Source organism: Medicago truncatula, chromosome 1 (assembly GCF_003473485.1).
Source record: "Medicago truncatula cultivar Jemalong A17 chromosome 1, MtrunA17r5.0-ANR, whole genome shotgun sequence".
Classification (NCBI taxonomy): Eukaryota; Viridiplantae; Streptophyta; class Magnoliopsida; order Fabales; family Fabaceae; genus Medicago; species Medicago truncatula.
The window spans coordinates 13,929,130-13,951,703 of NC_053042.1; the positions used below are offsets into that span (position 1 = coordinate 13,929,130).

At 29.4% G+C, this 22,574-nt stretch overlaps 2 protein-coding genes across 2 annotated transcripts in view; one reads left to right on the top strand and one right to left on the bottom strand.

The window, feature by feature from the left end:
- Positions 1-7,703: 7,703 nt before the first annotated feature.
- LOC112421171 (uncharacterized) overlaps positions 7,704-22,574 on the top strand; it is a 32,155-nt gene continuing 17,284 nt past the window's right edge. The window contains exons 1-3 of the mRNA XM_039830137.1: positions 7,704-8,204; positions 8,330-8,386; positions 9,469-9,524. The gene's annotated coding sequence lies outside the window, so the exon portion shown is untranslated. The remainder of the gene's footprint in view (positions 8,205-8,329; positions 8,387-9,468; positions 9,525-22,574) is intronic.
- On the bottom strand, positions 15,283-17,657 carry LOC112418473 (protein FAR-RED IMPAIRED RESPONSE 1-like). Its single transcript, XM_039830135.1, has 3 exons — positions 15,561-17,657; positions 15,398-15,463; positions 15,283-15,294 (listed from the first exon to the last, which is right to left on the bottom strand). The coding sequence occupies exons 1-3, from the start codon at positions 17,655-17,657 to the stop codon at positions 15,283-15,285; spliced, it is 2,175 nt and encodes a 724-aa protein (XP_039686069.1).

Genomic DNA, 22,574 nt, shown 5'->3' on the forward strand with positions numbered 1-22,574 from the left:
CGTAATCGCAATGAAAAGACGAAGAGAATGATGTGATTTTCATCAGATTCTGGGTTGAAAGCTCGCCGGAACCCTAGGGAGCTCACCGGAGAAGATGAAGGTTCCGGCGAGCCTACGGTGGCTCCAGCCAGACCTTCATCTCTCACGGTGGCTCAACCCAGAATCCGGTGAGCTTATGTTAGAGAGAAGAGAGAGAAGCTCTGAGTGTAGAGAGAGAAAGGTTTTGTAAAAATGAAAAAACCGGTGCTAGCTTGTTTATATAGGCAACTGAACCGGACCGGTTCAAGACCGGTCCAATCCCTTCAATCCTGAGCGTTGGATCTAGGGTTTCCTTCCCTGGATCAATCCAACGCTCCCTGTGCATCCGGATCTTTTAGTGATTGGGCTTTGGTTTGGGCTTAGTTTTCCTTTACGTTTTTTTGTTTTTTCTGCTATTTGCACTGTTCTTCTTTGCTATTTGAACCTATGTCTTGATTTAAAAATCTTGATAAATTTCCTAGAAAATCCATGCTTACTTCTTGACATTTTCTTGATGTTTTATGGCATTTTTGCACGCTGGAATTGGCAAAATTCTTGTATGATTAATCCATGGCATTTTAATTCTTTCTTGGATTATTTCTTATGATTGTTTTGTCAATTCTATCATTGATTTGTGAAAATGTGATAAAGGCCATTTGATATGTTAATGTGAGGTGCTCACACCTACGATCCTATCTTGATTTTGCTGTTTTAAATGGATTCATGAAACCTTGATTGTATGAGCAACGTATGCATATTCTAGAAAGTAATAAGATGCTAATTCTATCTCAAAATTGGCATGAAACTAAGCTTGTTTGTTTCTAATGATCCCATAATTATAGCTTGAGATAAAAGAAACTATTTCAAACTTGCTATAGCATGAGAATTAGAAGCTACAAATGCCTTAGTTCTTATATCAAAATTTTGGGTTTTTATTACCATTTTATTACTATCTTTATGGCATTTTATGCGTCTTTGCCTCTTGCTACTCTTTATGCTTTATTTCACTAACAAGTTTATTTCCATGTTTCATGCATCCCATTTAGCATTCCCTCCACTTTCTTTAGCCTAGCATTTATCTTTTGCAAGTTTTAATTCATTTGGTAATGTAATTTGTTATCATTGGTTTGTAGCTTGGCAAAGGGGCCATAGAATGTATTTAGGCAATTTTTGTAATATGGACTATGGACACTATGACGCACCGACACGCACACACTCACCTTAGATGTATGCGTAGGATTGTATGGTTAGATGAGTGCTTAGGTTTAAACACTTAGAGAAAATCCAACTTTTTTCCAAAAAATATGCAAACAAACTCGCTTCAAATATTTTTCATAAAAATGGAGTCAAAACTCCAACAACTTTTCACCTTTTATTTTCTTAATAAAATTCTCAAATAAATCTAATCATTTAGACTTTTTTGCAAAATCACTAAACAAACCCCCACTTTTTCATACTCTAATGCTCATGAAGCCTCTCAATCCCCTTCTTCAAAATCATTTTCAAAATTTAAAATCAAACAATTAAAACAAAAAAACAACAAGTCTTTTTAGCAAGAACTACGCCGATTTTGATCCCGTAAAACGGTACGTAGGCAAGGGACTTTAACCCCTCCAAGCCGAAATAAAAATCAAAATTCTACTTCTTCTCACCCCCATTCTTCACTAATCATACCTTCTTTTTTACAAATAAGCAATAAAACTAAAGCGTAGAAATAAACTTAGGAGAACGGTTCTTATGGAATACCATAATCGCTCCGGGTGCCTAACACCTTCCCGTAGTGAAAACGACCCCCGAATCTAGAACTTTTTAAGGGTTTTTCTCCTTTTACCCTTCCCAAGAAAAAAGAGAGATATCAACGGTCGAAAGGTTCAAGTCCAATTAATGGCTTGGCACCCGAAAACCATGATAACATCTTCCATCACAATACCACCACTCATCCCATCGGCACTCTCCAATTCTTATTAGCTTCTACAACCTTTTATTTACTTCTATTTTGGAATCGCGTTTTTAATTTAGTTGGTGCTGAATTTTTATGTTCCGAGCTGTTTGAATGTTCATGTTATTTGTTTGAATGTTCATGTTATTTGGCATGTTCTATAGGAAGAGGAAGAAGACGGGTTCTCTTTCTTTGGATTTGTTTTAGAACAATAAATGGAGAGAGAAAAGGAGTGTTGACACAATTAATAAGAATTCGAAAATACCTTTATACCCTTATATTAAAGTATCCATTAGTGTTACTCTCTTCGTCCCACAATAATTGTGTCATTTGCAAAAAAAATGTCCCAAAATAACAGAGTTATTTCACTTTCAATACAATATTAATTATTTTTTCCCCTTTATAACTCTAATTAATACTACTTTCACAACTTCCAATTCAATATATACCACTTTGCATTTATGATAATGGAGAATGCACCAATACTTAACAAGAGCACTTAAAACATTTTTCTATCTCCTTCATTTATACATTTGTCTTAATACGTGTGAAAAGAAAAAAATGGCTCAGCTACTTCGGGACGGAGGAGTAGTAAATTGATTTTTTTGTCCAAAGAAAAAGGTATTGGATGCTAAAATGGACTTTCATGAAAATGATTGAGTTTATTCTAGCAAAATCATATATATATATATAGGGTAATGCTAATGCACATCCACTCAAAAAATAGAAGGTGTGTTTTAGCATTGTACACCTTTTACATTTCGAACAAAAACCCACACTATTCTTTTTAAATGCCACTAAATCAAATGGGTGTGAAGGTAATTTAACTAATTTTCTCTCTCATGCAATAAATGAATCATCCCTCTTGGCAGGGGCGGATCTCTTTAGAGACCCCCAGGTGTCACTGCACCCCCAACATTTATATAAATAGCATATTATTAGTCATAACATTACAACAAATATATTGGTGTTACAGCGGTCATGTGGTCTTTAAAACAAGTAAATGTCGCGCCCCATGGCACCCTCTTTTTATATTTTTCCAGCGAATTCTTTATATTTTACACAAAAAAATGGACCTAGTGGGGAATTGAACCGACATCCGTAAAGTTACATTCATGAAATTGTACCATCACACCAGTTTGCAAAATTATATATTTTTTGAAACGTTTTAGTATATATTCTAAAACTATTTGGCACCCCCAAGAAATAAACTCAAGATCCGCCACTGCCTCTTGGTCCAACATTCTTATCTCTCATGGCTGCAAATCATCCATGTTCTCATATTAATATCATTGTTTAATTAGTCTTTAGATTAGAATCACTGTTTTACCATTTCAATTTTGTTTCCTATTTGACTAAGGATTAATGCTCAAATTTGTGGACCTCCTGTTCTGGAAATTTTGTGTTGTCAATATCGTCAAACTTAACAATTCTGTTAAGTCTTTAAAAAAAAATCCATTAAATTTTAAACAACTGTGCAAGGTAACATTTTTGTTCGAAAGAGCTGTGCAAGGGAACATCAAATGTCTATAATTCTTGTTTTTATCTTCAACTCCAATGGAATAATGAATAAAGAGGTACACATGAAGGTAAAATTCATATGGTTTTCTTTATAAATGAAGAGGTAGACGAACAGGGATGATGTTGCTTCCAATTCTTAACAAAGAGGGTGGTTCATTAATTGCAAGGAGAGAGAAATTAAAGATAAAAGTTAAATTACCTTAACACATCAGTGTGATTTCCACTTTTTAATTATAACTTTGTTATAAGACACCTTCATAAAAATTAGTTGGTATCTTTTAACAAATGTTCATAGAATAATTTGTTAAAAGACACCTTCATAAAATGTGTCTTCTAGCAAAACCATATATATATATATATATATATATATATATATATATACACACACACACACACACACTACCTCCGTTCCTTTTTAATTGTCACATTTGGTATTTTACATAAACCAAGACAATCAATAATTGTTACTACTTTTGATGCAATAAGTTATATTTTTACTATAATGACCTTATTTATTTAATATCTTATTTCATATATTTCTCTCTCCACAATAAATAACTAAGGGTATATTAATAAAACATCATTTAATGTTGCATTGAACTTTGAAAGTGACAGTTAAATAAAAACAAAAAAATTCTTCAAAAAAGACGCTTAAAAAGGAACGAAGGATATATATATTAGGTGTATCACGCACCCACTAGGCCAGTACAACTAACAAAATTAATTCGTAGAGGACAAAGTCTACTTTATGCAAAATAATTTTTAGACATTTAATATCAAATCTACCATTATAAATAAAGAAAGTAAAATGATAGAAGTGATATGGTGTTGGACAAATGTATAAAAAACAAGAGTGTATATCTATTCTTTCCGTTTTATAATGAGTGTCACTTTAACTAAAAAAATTGTTTTAAAATAAATGTTACTTTACATTTCTAATACAATTTTAATTTTTTTCTTCCAACTTTATCCTCAATAAATACTCCAACTTTTCTCTCACATAATTTTCAATCAAACTTTAAGTTTGTCATTTTTTTTATAAAGTAAGGACAATTTCGTAAAAATGTTATGTATAATGATTGTTTCATTCCATTTCTTAATATGTGTTTCAAAATCTTAAACGACATTCATTGTGAAACATAGAGAGTATAATATAAGAGTTATTAATTTAGAGTAATGATATTGGTACAATCATTAGATAACAAAAAATTGTTACAATCTTCTCTCTTTTCTCTTTTCTCTTTTCCAAACTTGTCGTCACAACTTTTCTTCTTTTGATCTACAAAAGAGGGTTGATTTATGGTCAATTTTGACTCGAAATCATCAATTTGAATTGTTTTCCCTTCTCTTTTAGTTAAGTAATTGATTTTTCACATTTTTCAGTTTTCTTTCGTTGGTTTTGTGATTGCGTCGTCTAGCATGACTTTGTTTATTTTGATTTTTTGTCTTTGTGCAGTGTGTTTTTGATTTAACGTTTTAGTGTGGTGTCTATTTGATTCAGGTTGAAATATTAGTTTTGATCAAGTACAGATTCAATCAATGATTTTTGCATTGTTAACGTTGCAGATCTAAAAACAGGAGCATTTTGGTGGCTAGATTATAGTCGTATTTATAAGCATGTGTATTTTGTTGTTTTATGATATTAACATGGATGTTGTGAATTTGTTTTCATATTCATTCTTTTTGTTTTTAGTGACATTGAATCTATAATGTGTCAATGTACTTAAACAATTTGAATTTGAATAAATGAATATGAGCAGTGCTAGTGACACTCTCTAACACACACTTGTTTATTGTTTAAATCATTGTGGGTCTTACACTTTGAAAATGGATACCATTTAAAGTGGAGAGTCATACATTGGTTTCATCCAATTAAAGAATGAACGTTGGAGAGAGGGTTAAAAAATGAGTGTCTTTGACATTCCTCAATGAATATTGTTTATTTTTGTCATACAAAGATTAGAAAATGTGCAATCATGTACCACGTACTCCACTGCCTCGAGTGGTGAAAAAATAATACGCGTGGGATACATGATTTTCTATTATTTTTGGGATATAATCCATCCGGTCACATTATAAGCAAAAGGCCACTTTTTAGGTTCATTGGATGATTTATGTACTTTGTCTATAATATAGATTAAATACATTCATTATTTAATGAACCTAAAAATACATTTTTTACTTATAATAGTGATCGGAGGGGGTATGTAATTGACTGAATAATGATGTTCTTTTTTTGGGGTATATCATATATGTAATCGACTAATTTTTACTTTCTTTATTATTATTTTTTATAAACAGGAAGAGAGAACATACATCAAGAGGCAACATCGACATCCCAACTAGGTTGGTACCTCGAGAAACCTCCATCCTATGCCGCCAAACTCAAAAAAATTTATTAAAAAAAGGGGGAAAATATATACAAAGGAGAGGGGATTATGCGAAAACCCTCAAAAGGAAAAAAAAAAAACATAAAGCAAGAAGAAAAAAACAAATAACAAAAAAAAAAAAATCCCAAAAACAGACTATGGAAATCTGTACTTTGGTAATCCGGATCTATCCCAAAAGAAATCAACGGTCAACTCGGAAGGAAGAGAAGAAAGACATAACCGTGCCCTGAACTCCAAGGTTGCGATTTGTTTATCAATATTATTTATATTTATATTCAGTTGTTGTTCACGACTTGTTTTGTCTCTTTTTGTTATTTTGAGAACGCTATTTTTGTTGATTGTCATGCGAAGACAATTTTATTCTTGTGTCTTATTTTTGTTAAATGTTTATTTGGTATAGGTTTGCGCTTGTTTTTTGTTGTTGAATTTTAGTCCATTGTTTGTATTTTGCATTTTAATACTACGTAGTTTATAATTAATTTTTTTATTAAGGTATCTCGGTTGTATCATATCTTAAATTTTGAAGTTTTCCTGTATTGACGTATCAGTGTTGTATCGTATCAAATATTTGAACTTCATTGCTTGAAATTTATCTCTTAGTTTATTGCTCTTGAGCTTAAACAAAAAATATCTTTGCTCATTGTTTTTCGGATTTGATTTTTGAACTAATCTCTTTGTATTTCTGTTTTATTAATTTAAGTTAAATAAGTTTTTGATCCCCATAAATATAATCAATTTTGTTTTTGATCCTTATAACAAAAATTGATATATTTTGGTTTGTATATAAAAAATTTCAGCATGTAGTATTTATCATGTTAAATTAAAATTTATTTAGTAATGCTTAAACTTTAAACATTTTAATGATCTTGCAGGAAATTAGGGGTGAGAATAGGCCAGGCTTTGATAGGCCTGAGCCTGGCCTACGAAAAAATTTACAGGCCTGAGCCTGGCCTATGGCCTATCATAGGCCGTTTTTTTAGGCCTGACCTGGCCTATTTAAAAGCCTGGACTGGCCTGAAAGCCTAATTATAAGTCTACTTAACATTAAGGTCATCAAATAGTTCATTTGGCCTACTAAATAGGCTAAACAGGCCTTAAAGCCTACTTCACTATAAATAAATTTTACCTAGATTAAAGCCTATAACAACAAAGTCTATTAAGGGACTAATAGATAGATAAAGAAATGTTTATATTTTTAATGTATGCAATTATTTTAATATAAATTTTTTTTTTTTTTAATAAATAAGTATTAATAGGCCGGCCTATTAAGCTTAACAAGCTTTTCTGAAAGCCTAAGACTGGCCTATTTAACCAAACAGGCTTTCTAAAAAGCCTAAGCCTTGACCTATCAACTAAACAGGCCAGGCCAGGCCAGGTCAGGCCAAAACAGGCCAGGCCGTAGGCCCCTGTAGGCCGACCTGACCTATTCCCAACCCTACAGGAAATGGATGGTTTCAATTAAATTTGCCCGACTCCTTCAAAAAAGAAATTAAATTTGCCCAACATTCTTATTGATAGATAAAAGAGAAAAGGACAATGTTAACCGGTGCTTCTGAGATATTGGTTAAGAATCAAATAAAATAAGCTTTTATTAAAAAGTAATGTAATTATTACTTAATAAAAAGTGACAGTTTATATTTTCAAGAAAAAAATTCTATTTATAAATTTCTTGACCAGTGTCCCGGAACACCGGTTAACAAAACCAAGAGAAAATCATTAAATTCATACCAAGCACTGTGCACTTCATAGCTGTTTCCCATTTGGTAATTTTGTCACGATTTTCATTTGTTGAAGATAAAAACTATCAGAGAGGGGGATTGAAGTTGCACCTAACAAAATTAATTTGCAATAAAGTTGCTATGAATTTGCAACTAACAAAATGTGCAATCATGAATCATGTGCTCCACTTGCAGTAGCAGACGATAACAGTACTACGCTGATTGCATTGAATTATTATGTTTTGTGTTCATATTCACGTATCTAATGAGTCAAGTCAAGTCAATACCCAAACAAAAAATACATTTGCTCCAACATAGTTCTTCAATACCTGAAACCCATCTCTGAGTTTATTGCTCTTAGCTTAAACAAAAAATACCTTTGCTCATTATCTTCCATTTTTCATACTTGAATTAATCTCTTACTATTTCTGTAATATTAATTTTTCTTTCAGTTTTTTGCTATTTAATTCCCATTCCTACTGCAAAAACAAAAAAAAAAAAAGCCAAAAACCAAAACTCAAAAATAGTGAACAAAAGTTATCTCATATATATATTCGCTGCATTTTTAATTTCCTATCAGTCTGTTCATTTCAAAGATCGGAGTTTCTTCAACAAGTGGTATCCATTAATTTGTTTTCCTTCACTAATAGACTAAAATTTTGCGATTTGTGATTGAAGTTTGTTTTAATATTTTGCAATTTGGTTTTAATTTGTTTTCCTTCACTAATTTGTTTTCTTTGCAGATCATTTAGTTTTTTTCATTTCGAAGCCAATTTGCATCGGTCTTCACAATCCAGCAGGTAAGAGGTCAATATCTTCAAAAAGAAGAATGATATTTGAATAACCATTTAAGAACGATAACTTCTTTTTTCTTTTTTTATTAGTAAAAAGCAATATAATACAAATGAAGGGAAGGTTTAAGAACATAATCCAACTATGAGAGAAATAGTTGTCAAAAAGTTATTATAAAATGGTTGTAAAAATATAATTTCTTCTTCAAAACTTATGAATAGTATAATAATATACTTCCCCTTCGGTCTTTTAAAAAAAAAAAAAAAAAACAAATGAGTCAACAAAATCCGATATATTTAGTCTAGATTATGAACCAAATACATCAATTTTAATTGACAAATTTATCTCTTATAAAAAAGACCGAAAGGGAGTAAACAAACTTGATATAATTAAATGTCATCATGACTTATCTAAACTAGTAGAAATATTGCATAATATATACATGGGTTGATGTTTGAATTCTTGACATCCATTTATTCAATTTATGAGTTGAGTTTTTAGTCTCTAGATTAATTGGAAGGAAAAAAAGTAATAGATTAATTTGATATTTGTTAGGATTTGTTTTCCTAAGCCCTGCTTTGTTTGAGTTTATTTTGAAATTATCAAAAATAGCTTATGTAAATAAATAAGATTTTATTTTAATTTATAAACTCTCCTTAATGAAAATTGTATCTTCATGAACATTTTTTTTCTTCATAAACTACCTTAAACATTTATAAATAATACATTAAATTTATTTATTTGCATAAGTTGTTTTATATAAACTCTAAAATAAACTAAATCCAAACAGAAATATGTTGTAAGTTGATGTAAAATGAATGAATTTTAGTTTTTCTTATGATAGCTTTTTTACTTTATTGGGTGACGAGAATGAATAATTGAAAGTGTCTTAAAAAAGGGTGTCTAACATGAGTTGGAATTCTCTCCATTTTTATCTATGATATTAATGAAATGATTGTACCAAAAATAAATGAAATGCTAATAAAACACACAATATTTGACTGTTCACTTATACTGTATTTTTATATTTTAATTTTGCAATTTGTGATTGAAGTTTGTTTTAATATTTTTTTATTGTTGTTCTTTGTAGATCATTTAGTTTTTTCATTTCAAAGCCAATTTGCATCGGTCTTCATAATCCAGCAGGTAAATGTCATCGGGACTTAGATCTTATGGTAAACATATTCTATAATATATAAATGCGTTGATGTTTGAATTATGGTTACTCATTTATTTATGAGGTGAGTTTTAGTATTAAATGTGTTGTGAGTTCATGTAAAATGAATGAATTTTGGTTTTACTTACAGTAATCTTTTTATTTTATTGGGTGACATGAATTAATAATTGAGAGTGTGTTAAAAAAAAGTGTGTCTCAAGTTAGGATCTTTCCATTTTTTTTCTTTTTATTAGTATAGTTTTGAAAGTTTTTTAAGTGTATTACTCCCTTATCTCTTGTTTTAATTGTCACTTTAACATTTTATTTAGGGTTAATAGTGTTTTTCACCTCTGTAATAATATATGTCATTTTCCGTTTGATTTGTGTTCTCGTAAGATTTTTTTTTTTCCGAAAAACATCCTTAATAGGTCATTTTCAGAATTTTTTTTTTAAGAAATTTTGGTTTTTGAATGGCCTATTAAGGGTGTTTTCCGGAATTTTTTTTTTTACGATGATGCAAATCAAACTGAAAATTTTATAGGGGCGAAAAACAGAAATGACGTATATTACAAGGGTGAAAAGCACTATTAACCCTTTTATTTATGTCTCAATAAATATTTAGTGTTCTTTTCCAAAAAAAAATTTTTTGAAGGAAGGAAGGAAGTGTTCTTTTTCACTTATATACCTTTATTTAATGAATTCTACTCCCTAACTATAATTAATAAAAATATTTTAATAAATTATATTAATTTTATAATTTAAATCGTCTAAGCTAATTATTTCTTTATGAACCAGCACAACTCTAAAACGACTTTAAATGAGACGAAGGAGTATACACTAAAATATTTATATGTCCAAAACTTTGATAATGAAACAAATGAAGTACAAAATAGAGAGGCTCTCCATCCCCCTAGCATTTCTTTTTACACATAACAATCTTTTTTTTTATGATGATCATGATATTCATAACCATTTGAACATACTCCCTCCGTTCCTTTTTAAGTGTCGTTTTATAATTTTAACATAAAAATAAAAAAGTGTATTTTTGCACACTTTTTTTCCTATTATACCCTCAATTTAATCTACTAATAATTTCCTTTTTTTTGCAAACATTTTATCTTTCCAATAAATTTAATATGTAACAAACAATTTTTTGTTACTACTCTCTTTCTCCAACAAATTCCTATATTTTTATGCGCTTTATCTTTCTCTCATAACAAACAATTTTCAATTTTCTAAATATTATGCATATCTCTTGAAATTTTTTAACAAGTACTACTCATGTTATTTATAGAATTTTAACTCTTCATGAAACTATTATCATAGATAACAAAATTTTGTTTAAATTTGAAGATGACAAGAAACAAATTTTGTTTTAAAACAAACTTTAGTTTTCAAATATATAACATTAATTAGTTTTATTGAAAATTATAAGAATAATTGACAAAGGGTATGATTGAAAAATCATACCCTTTAAATACCAAAACGACAGTTAAATAGAAACGAAAATTTCACCCTAAAAAGACACTTAAAAAGGAACGGAGGAAGTACTATTTATTCACACATACTTCCTCTGATCACTATTATAATCGGTCACTATTATAAGTAAAAAACAGTTTATTAGGTTTATTAGATAATTTAAATAGACCAGATACATCAGTTAATCAATCAATATAAAAAGTTATTTTTTGTTTATAATAATTATCAGATATATATATATATATATATATATATAGGCACACACTTGAAGAAAGATTAAATTATATATATTTAATTTTAGGTTTAATTAAGTTTTTGGTCCCTATAAATATATGCAGTTTTGTTTTTAGTCCCTACAAAATTTTCCGTTAGTGTTTTTAGTCCCTGTTAAATTAAAATTTGTTTAATTATGCTTAAAATTTTAATTTTTTTTAATAATTTTTTATATACTTGTTTAAAACATTATAAAAGGTTCCGCCACAATAAATTAGCTCAAAAATTTATTTTTAGGTCCAAATTTTCGTTAGTTTTATCTTGAATTTTTGGCGTTTTAAAAAAAATTATATTTAATTCATTACATGTTAAAAAATTATAATTTTTTATAAAAGAGATTATTATAATATTCTTAACATGTCTGTTAAAAATCATTTAAAAATATAAAAGTTTAAGTATAATTAAACAAATTTCAATTTAACAGGGACTAATACATACTTTTAGTCCTTGTAAAATTAAAATTTGCTTAATTGTGCTTAAACCTTTAAATTTGTAACATATTTTTCACATACTTACTTAGAATATTATACAAAGTTCATCCGCAAAAAAGTAACTTAAAATTTTATTATTAGGTCCAAATTTTCATTAATATAATCTTGAAAATTTGGCTTTTAGAAAAATTCATATTTAATTCATTACATGTTAAAAAACTAATTTTTTTTACAAAAGAGTGTCTTACGATGTTATGAACATGTATGTAAAAAATCTTTCAAAAATTTAGAAGTTTAAGCATAATTAAACAAATTTTAATTTAACAGAGACTAAAAACACTAACAGAAAATTTTGTAGGGACTAAAAAGTGTGATTTATTTTTATAGAGACTAAAAACAAAACTGCAAATATTTATAAGGACTAAAAACTTAATTAACCCTTAATTTTAATATTATTATATATTTTTTGTCAGATAAAAAGAGAAAAAAGATTAAATAATATATATTTTAAAACTATTATATATTTTTTGTGTGTACTGCATCCAGAATGATTTATCTAAATAATAGTGGCCATGGAAATTAATTGGATTTTTTTTTTAAGAAGATGGAAATTAATTGGATTTAAGAGGGGTTGAAGTTGCATAGGACAACTAACTAACAATAACTATATTTATCGGAGTAGGTGTATCACGTACAGGGTACAATAACTAAATTATTTTGGTCACCAACTTACTGAGTTAATTTACTACAGAGTCAAAAGGGCTTGAAGTTTCTCTTCCTAAGAATGCATCTACTAAGAGTCTAGTCCAATTCCTAAGAATGCATCTCATGAAATTCTCTTCCTAAGATTTCTTGAAGTTTCTCTTCCTAAGAGTCTAGTCCAATTCCTAAAACCCATCTCAGAGCTTATTGCTTTTGAACTGAAACAAAAAAGAGCTTTTCTCATTGTCTTTTAGATTTGACTCTTTAATCTCCTAGTATTTTTGTTTTAGGTGGCATTTAGCTTGGACCTGTGTAAGTATTGGTTCATAATAGACCAATATTTATAACCATTAGATTATATGTATGCACAATAATATAATGCACCTCACACGTCTAATTTATTTCTTTTACTCTTTCCAAAATATTTTTCTGTCTTCTTTTTCTTTCTGTAATTTCAACATTCAATCTTCAATTGTTTTCAATAAAAACTCATCGTTTTCGATCAATATTTAGAATTTATAATTTAACATATCTTTTATATTATAATATTAAATTAATATTTACTCACAAAAATTTATTTTCATTTACTTAAACATAGCAACGAGAAAGTTTGTTTTATAAAAGATAACAATGAACAGTTAGAGAATACATTATTTATTATTACTGCTATTATTAGTCTTTTAAAAAGGATAATATGACTATTCTAAGAAAACAATAAAAAAATAAATAATTGATAGCAGAGTAGAGTCTAATCTATGGAAAATAATTTTTAGACATTCAATATTCGATCTACCAATAGAAATAAAGAAAATAAAATAATACTTTCTCCGATCCTATTTGCATGAAACAATTGACTTTTTACCTACATTGAATAATTTATGTATTTTGTTTAGATTCTTGAAAGATGTTAACCGGTGCCCCCGGAGCACTGGTTATGGAAGTAAATATAGTCACTTTTGTATTGAAAATTGTGTAATCAACTTTTCAAAAATAAAAAAAGTTTTATTTTTAATTCAAATTTTCCTTTTTTGAATTCTTAACTAAATATATAAATTATTCAATATATAAAAAAAAATCAATTGTTTTAAAGGATTAATATATGATATGATGTTGGATGGATGGATGTATAAAAAGCAAAAGTGTAGATATAAAATATAAATGCTCTTTATTTATATAGTAATATATTTGTACCATTTAATAATAACTTTTGCAACAATTTTTTTTAATCCGTTAGAAACAATAAATAAAGAAAATGAATAAAAGAGTAAGAAGATAAAACGAAAATAAAAACGTGATTGGAATAGAGTATCAAATTAATATTATATTTATTTGAAAATTTGTATTTTTCCGTAGATTTTTCAATAACAGCAACTTCATTGAATTGAATTATTGTGTTTTGTATTCATATTCACGCGTCAAAGAGTCAAGTTAAAATCCAAACATAGTTCCGACAATTCCTGAGTTTATTGCTTTGGATTGGAATATATCAATTAATTAATATTATATTTAATTTGAAAATGTGCAATCAAGAATCACGTGCTCCACTTGCAGTAGCAGACGATAACAGCACTACACTGATTGAATTGAATTATTATGGTTTGTGTTCATATTCACATATCTAATATCTAATGAGTCAAGTCAATATCCAAACATATTAACATAGTTCTTCTTTCTTTCAAAAAAAAAAAAACATAGTTTTTCAATACCTCAAAGCCATCTCTGAGTTTATTGCTCTTAAGCTTAAACAAAAAATACTTTTGCTCATTGTCTTTCGCTTTTCATTCTTGAATTAATCTCTTACTATTTCAGTTTTATTAATTTTTCTTTCAGTTTTTTGCTATTTTCCCATTCCTACTGCAAAAACCAAAAAAAAAAAACCAAAAACCAAAACTCAAAAATAATGAACGAAAGTTATCTTATGGCATTTTAATTTGTTATCACTCTGTTCATTTCAAATATTGGAGTTTCTTCAACAACTGGTATGCATTAATTTGTTTTCCTTCACTAATAAAGTAAAATTTTGCAATTTGTGATGAGCACTGCTAGCATCAGTCGCTTCCTCAGTTGCTTTTCAACACTTTCCCGTACAAATCGCCACGTCACCTTATTTTTCAACGCCTTTACTTGTTACCGGATGAATAGGTTGAGTTGCTAACTGCTTCAATTGCATTTATTTTTTTTATTTTATTTCACTACTCTTTTTTGTTTTTTTCCGTTGAAGAATTCAACACCACTTTTCACCTCATATAAAGACAAAAAAATCATTTTAATTCTTTCCCACCTTAACGAGGAAAAATCTGAAACACCTAGCTACCATTTTATTTTCTCCACACTCATAATCAGTATCCAAAAAAAATTAAAACCAACCACTTTTTAGTGGTCCACGTGATACACAGTCTAATACTGTTAAAATAAGATTTAACAGGGTACTCTATTCTTGTTAAAAAAAAAAAAAACAGGGTACTTAATCATAAACACACACCTTCTGTCATATATTACATGCATATAACAGTATACCTCACGAACAAAAATTGGAGCTACTCTAGTAGATTTTGATTGACCATCATCTGCTACAGCAGAATTAAAAAATCCAACAAGAGTTCAAAGGATGATAAATATGCTTTCCATTTTATTTTAACGAGATAAATATGCATAGCCAAAATAGTCATAAATCATAATAGGATAACAAATGTAATATAGGATCCAATCCTTTAACACAACAAAGCTATAAAGTTAAACCAATGAAAACATCTTTTAGTCTAAAATGAAACATAAACAAGCTTATATAAACTTAGGAGAGTACTGTTGAGTAAAACTAAAAATTTAAAATAAATATCTTAAAGATTCTTCAACTCCTTGAACTCTACTGTTTTGCCTGACAGATGAGCAGAAAATGGGAGATAATTAACAGGGTACTCAATGTGCAGCCACTTAATATGAAATCTATAAAGTCACCTACATAATATGAACTTTTATACCATTGATGTTGATGCAGCGACAACTTCATCAGCGACAAATATTGCTTCTTTTTCAACGATTGCAGCCTTCATTTCACATAATCACAGAACAAAAATCACAACAATCAGAAATCATGTTAAATAATAATATGTTAAGAAGTTTGATAAAATAATAAATTCCAACCTTTTTCACGCTACCAGTAGATTTTCTCTTTCGACCTCTTTCAATGCCGCTCTTTATTCTTTTCGGTGCCCCTTTTGTTTTTGAATCTTGAGGATCAAGTAGTTTCTTGTCAAGCAAAGTGCTCTTCCTGCTATTTTCTTGGCTATTTTTTAAGGATCGGTTAAGGAATGCACATTGTTTCAAGGCCTCTTCCAGTGCATGACATGCAAAGTTATAACTCTCATTAGTTAATGATCCTTCCTCCAACAATTGAGAGGCCTTTGGATACAAACGATCATATCTCTCCTTCTTCGAACAAATATCTTCATTAACTTTTCTTTTATGATGCCGACTTCTGATATCCTTTGTCCATCTTTTCAATATGTAGTGTGATGCGACAGCAAAGATACCACTATATTGGAGGGCCATCAATGAATGTCTACAAAGATACCCATTATACTCAAACAAACAACATATGCAAGAAATTTTCTCTTTCGATGCATCCCACTCTACAACAAATTCTTCCCTATTTCCAAAGTCGAATATTGTAAAAGAGGTGAGCTGACTATCTTCATTCCTTTTCTTAAGATGACATCCAGATAATCCCATAATTTCAACTTGGAACTTTTTGAATACTTCATGCGTATAAATCATTGACATTTGCTTCTCAAAAGGTGATGGAGTTTTAAGAACTGGTTGTTTATGCCATGTATTAAAATCAGCATGCATTTCTGCTTCTTCCCTATCTTGCAAAGCAACTTCATATTTTTCAACAAATTCTTTCAATGTAGTTTTCTTGCCTACATATTTGTCAAAAAAAGAGTTGATGCTCTCTGATCTTTGAGTTGTTGACATGCCACCGAAAAAGGTATCTTTCATGTAAACAGGAACCCAATGTTTACGTTCTTCATATAAAGACTGAATCCACCCATCCTCTGAGTTTGATAGTTGAAATTTCTCTACCATTTCTGCCCAATTAACTTCAAACTGTTGTATTGACAGAGACTTGTATATGCATGCATCAAAATATCCCATGAAATCTTCATTATTTCTTATTACATGACCAAGCTTCTCAGGCACCTTTCTAAGTATATGCCAAAGACAAAAACGATGTCGGGTATTTGGAAATACCTCTTCAATAGCCACTTTCATTGCTCTGTCTTGGTCAGTTATCATTGCATTTGGAGGTTTCCCACCCATTGCCTTAAGCCATGTTTTCATCAACCATTTGAAACTCTCAGAGGTCTCATTTGCTAGTAATGCACAACCGAGTAATCTTGACTGAAAGTGATTATTCACACCAATGAATGAAGCAAATGGCATTTTATATTTGTTTGTGATATATGTAGTATCAAAGGAAATCACATCTCCAAACACTTTATAATCATCTCTACCCTTTCCATCCACCCAAAATACATTTTTTACACGACCATCATCATCCAAATCAAATGCATAAAAGAATCTTGAATTTTCTTCTTGCATACGTATAAAATACTCCAGCATTGCCTTTGCATCTCCTGATTCTAAATTCAAACGACGGTCCTTATCTAAATAATTTCTAACATCTTTCTCCAAGCAACCAACTTTCTCATATCCTCCGTGTTGTTTGGCCATTGTGGCAAAGATTTTGCTTGTTCTCACTCCAACATGTTGCAAAGTTTCAATACAATTCTGTTGAGCTTTATTGATTGTTCTATGGCATGGAAAATAATGTGCATATGTTGGAAAAAGTTCATGATTGTGATCTTTGATGAAGCCATGGACCACCCATTTTCCATCACATCTTCTTTTAATATGTAAGCCAGCCTCACATTCCACCTTCAAACAAGGACGTGGATTTTGTGCGGTCGACTCTCGTTTTTTCCCATATCTTGTGCAAGCATATTTCACATCAATAAATTGTCTAGAAATTTTTGAACGGCGACTGCTTTTAATGGATACACCAAATCCGACACATTTAGCATATCGAACATAGAAAGAATAAGCATCTTCCTGTGACTCAAATTCCATTCCAAGAGAAGGTTGTTCAAAATTGTTAGCATCTAAATCACCAACATATGAATCACTATTGACGGTCTCATTTATAACATGCTCTTCGTTTTCATCAATGGGTTCCATTAATTCCTAATATATGTATAAAAATAGTTACAACTAATTATCAATACATGTTGAACAAACATAAAAAACTCAATAAAATATTTTCAAAGACAAAGTGATAGTACCAAATTCATGTTTTTTAATACAGGGGAATCACATGCATTGACAAAGAGGAGAGCAAAAACGTATCTTAAAAAGTGAAATACTCTTACTCTTTTGTTGGAATTGTGAGAGAAAAACACCAAGAAGTGACAGAGTGGTGGTGCTTATCCTTTGGGGACTTTCTGCATGAAACAATGGCAGAATGGTAGAGCTTCTGATAGTTGAAACAACGATGTGTGAGATAAGGAAAGAGATATTCTTAGGCGCGGGAAAATGCCTTGTTGTTTGGGATATCCATTAAAAAAAATAAAAACAATTAAATGTGTTGATTTTGGTGAACCGGTAACCAAGTCAAAAGTTAAAAGAATAGTATGACGTGGACCACTAAAAGGGGGAGTGCTTAACGAGAGTGTCAAAGCGCCTGATGCTAGCATTACTCATTTGTGATTGAAGTGTGTTTTAATATTTTGTTATTGCCGTTCTTTGCGGATCATTTAGTTTTTTCATTTCGAAGCCAATTTGCATCGGTCTTCACAATCCAGCAGGTAAGAGGTCAATGTCTTAAAAAAAAATTGATATTTGAACAACCATTTAAGAACACTTTGATGATAATTCCTTTTTTCTTTTTTATTAGTAAAAGACAATAGTACACAGATGAATAGAGAGAATAAGAACATAATGCCACTATGAGAGAAATATTTGTCAAAAAATTGTTACAGAATGGTTGTACAAATATAATTTCTCTTTCAAAAATTATGATAGGTATGATAATATACTCTCCCTCAGGTTTTTTTTTTTTTTTTTTAAACAAATGAGGCAACAAAATCCAATGTATTTAGTCTATCTATTATGAACCAAATACATCAATTTTAATTGACCAATTTATCTCTTATAAAAAAGACCGAAAGGGAGTAATTAAACTTAATATAATTAAATGTGATCATGACTTATCTAAACTGGTAGATATATTGCATAATATATATATATATATATATATATATATATATGGGCTGATGTTTGAATTCTTGACACCCATTTATTTAATTTATGAGTTGAGTTTTAGTCTCTTAGACTAATTGGAAGAAAAAAAGTAATATATTAACTTACTATTAGTTAGGATTTGTTTTCCTAGGCCCTGTTTTATTTGTGCTTATTTTGAGATTATGAAAAATAGTTTATGTAAATAAATAAGCTTTCTTTTAATTTATAAGCTCTCACTAACAAAATTTGTATCTTTATAAATGGTTTTTTCATAAACTACCTTAAAAACTTATAAATAATACATAAAAATTTATGTATTTGCATAAGTTATTTTATATAATCTCTAAAATAAGCTAATCCAAACGGAAATTGGGTGACGAGAATGAATAATTGAGGGTATCTTAAAAAAGTGTGTCTCTAACATGAGTTGGAATTCTCTCCATTTTTATCTATGATATTAGAGAAATGATAACTAAATACAAAATATTTGACACAAATATAACATCATATACAACAAATACAATATCATATACAACTGATCACTTATCTTGTATTTTTATATTTTAATTTTGCAGTTTGTGATTGAAGTTTGTTTTAATATTTTGTTATTGCTGTTTTTTGCAAATCATTTAGCTTTGTCATTTCGAAGCCAATTTGCATCGGTCTGCATAATCCAGCAAGTAAATGTTATCGAGACTTAGCTTAGTTGATAGAAATATTACATAATATATATACGAGTCGATGTTTGAGTTATGGTTACTCACTTATTCATTTTGTGAGGTGAGTTTTAGTATTAGATGTGTTGTGAGTTAATGTAAAAAGAATGAATTTTGGTATTTCTTACAATAATTTTTTTATTTTATTGGGTGACGTGAATTAATAATTGAGGGAGTGTTAAAAAAAAGTGTGTCTCGAGTTGGGATCTCTCCATTTTTTTTCTTTTTATTATTATAGTTTTGAAAGTTTCGTAAGTGTATTACTCCCTCGTCTTATTTTAATTGTCACTTTAACATTTTTTCATTTAACATTTTTTTCATGTCTCAATAATTGTCGCTTTAATATCTAGTGTTCTTTTCCATTTATACACCTTTATTTATTGAATTTTACTCCACTAACTATAATTAATCAAAATGTTTTAATAAATTATATTAATTTTATAATTGAAATCATCTCAATTAATTATTTCTTTATGAAAAGGCACAACTCAAAAACGACTATTTAAATGAAACAGATGGAGTATACATTAAAATATTGGACCCATCAAATATCACATTTATATTTCCAAAACTTTGATTATGAAACAAATGAAGTACAAAATGGTCCGCTCCCCTAGCATTTCTTTTTATACATTAAAATCATTTTTTTTATGATGATCATGATATTCACGACCATTTGAACATACTATTTATTCACACATACTTTCTCTGATTATTCTTATAACCGGTAACTGTTATAACTAAAAAGCAGTTTATTAGGTTCATTAGATTATTTAAATAGATCAGGTATATCAGTTATTCAATCAATCTAAAAAGTTATTTTTTGTTTATAATAATTATCAGTGAATATATATATGGAGCTGCTAACTTACATCCACCTAAAAACATTAAGGTGCAAGTTAGCAAGCTGCACCCACTTATAATTTACTAAAACACCATTTTGTTTATATTCTAATTAATTTTAAATAGAATGGCAGTTTTGTAACTAACTTAAAAAAGATCCTTAAAAAAAGAAACAAAAAAGACAATGACATGTTTAAAGTACAAAACATGTAATAACGAAAAACTTTTAAGGAAATAATATTTGAAATGATGAAAGTGGGTGTAAATTAGTGAAATTTGCTAATTTACACCTTAATAATACTTATAAAAATGAATGTAAATAATAAAGTGGGTGTATGTTGCTAATTTGCACTTTAATAATTTTAGGTGGGTGTAAGTTAGTGTGTATATGTAGGTAATCAAAACCGGACCGGAGTTTAAACCGGTCTAAATATAGGTTCCGGGTTCAAAGGTTCAACCAGGGTCGGACTGGTGATACTTTTATATCATTTTTATATTCGATTGTATTACTTTTTATAATTTTTGGAGAGTATAATATCATTTTTTTCACATGAAATTAACAAAATAATTTACATTATATAAAAAGTATTAAGTAGCTTTAGGATGTGAATAAATTCTCACGTTTATTTATTTAACTGGCTAAAATGACATGCTTTTTTAGTAATTTTCTTTGCTTTTTATATTTCTTTGTCCAAGCCCACGTTTTTTTTACTCAAGCCCACTAAAAGTTCTAAGTTATAGCAATAACCCTTAAGGTTATGTTTGGATTGATGGAATGCAATGGGATGGAGTGGGATGGAATGGAATAAATTAAAATTCTATTGTTTGGATAGTAATTAAAAGAATGAGATGGAATGGAACTCAATGGAATGTATTCCATCACATTCCATCACTTACTCTCATCTTGCTTACCCTCCAATTTGGATGGAATGGAATGGAATCATCAATTAATTTATTTTCCAATACTAGTTACAAATATATCCTGCCTTCTCTATCTTAATTATATCTTCTAAATTCTCAAATATATCCTGCCTTCTCTATCTTAATTATATCTTCTAAATTCTATTTGTTCGAGTCTTCTTCACTTCACCTGTTCTATTCTTTTTCTTCGAAATATGTATGCAGTGTGTTGGTTCACAGAAATTATCACAGTGGCCTCTTCTACCATTTTTTTTTTTTTAATCATCTTAACTGTCACAGTTCAATAACTTGCGTCCCTTTTGTTTTATAGAAAGAAATAAAAATTGCTGCACTTTTTATTTTAATACCTTTTATTAATATTAGAAAGCTTTTTTCATTTCATCCTACTATACCCTAATACAGTTTAGAAAATGTAAGATTATACTCTAATACAGTCAAGAAAACGTAAGATTTCAACTTTTTTTTTTTTTTATTTATTTATCATAATTGTATATTTTGTAATTATTTTAATACAAGGGTAAAATTGGAATAAGAAGCTATAACACATTCCACTCCGTTGATTTTCCAAACAATGAAAAGGTAAATTTGTTCCGCTCCATCATAAAATACCCAAACAATGGAATAGACTCCCTACTCCGTTCCATTCCGCTCTGCTTCGTTCCGTTACGTTCCATCAATCCAAACAGAGCCTAAGTTTGTAAACAACAGCCGCCACACTAATAAGCTATCTCAAATCTCTATCATACTGAATGTTTCATCTTCATTTTATGCTTGTTCTTCTTCCTTCTTGATGCATCCCTCTAATTCTCCTATTCTTCTTTTTCTCTGTTTTACTATGAAGGATAGCACCTTTTTTTTATTTCTTTTTCTTCTTTCCTTCTATTTTACTGGATTTCTACGGATTCATTCGTTTCCCAAGCTTGATCTATTTTATTTTATTTTTTTATTTTGAAATCACAAATCACGGTTCAACCTGCAAAACCTGATGAACCGGCGTTTTTTCCGGTTTCTTCCGGTTTTTGCCGGTTTTCCGGTTTTGAGACCATTCGATTTTTATGTCTCTCCGAACCAGATGCAGGTCCGGTTCCCAGTTCGACCGGCCGGTCCGGTCCGGTCTTAATTACATATATATACACACACACTTGAAAAAAGATTAAATAATATATATTTTAAAATTATTATATATTTTTTGTGTGTACATCTGAATAATTTATCTAAATAATAATCACCATGGAAATTAATTGGATTTTATTTTTAGGGTTAACAGTGTTTTACCCTCTATAATTTAGGGCACTTTTGGTTTACCTTCTAGACTACACTGTGCATTTTTGCTGATGTGGCACGCTGGGTTGCCTTTTTATGATGATGTGGCGGG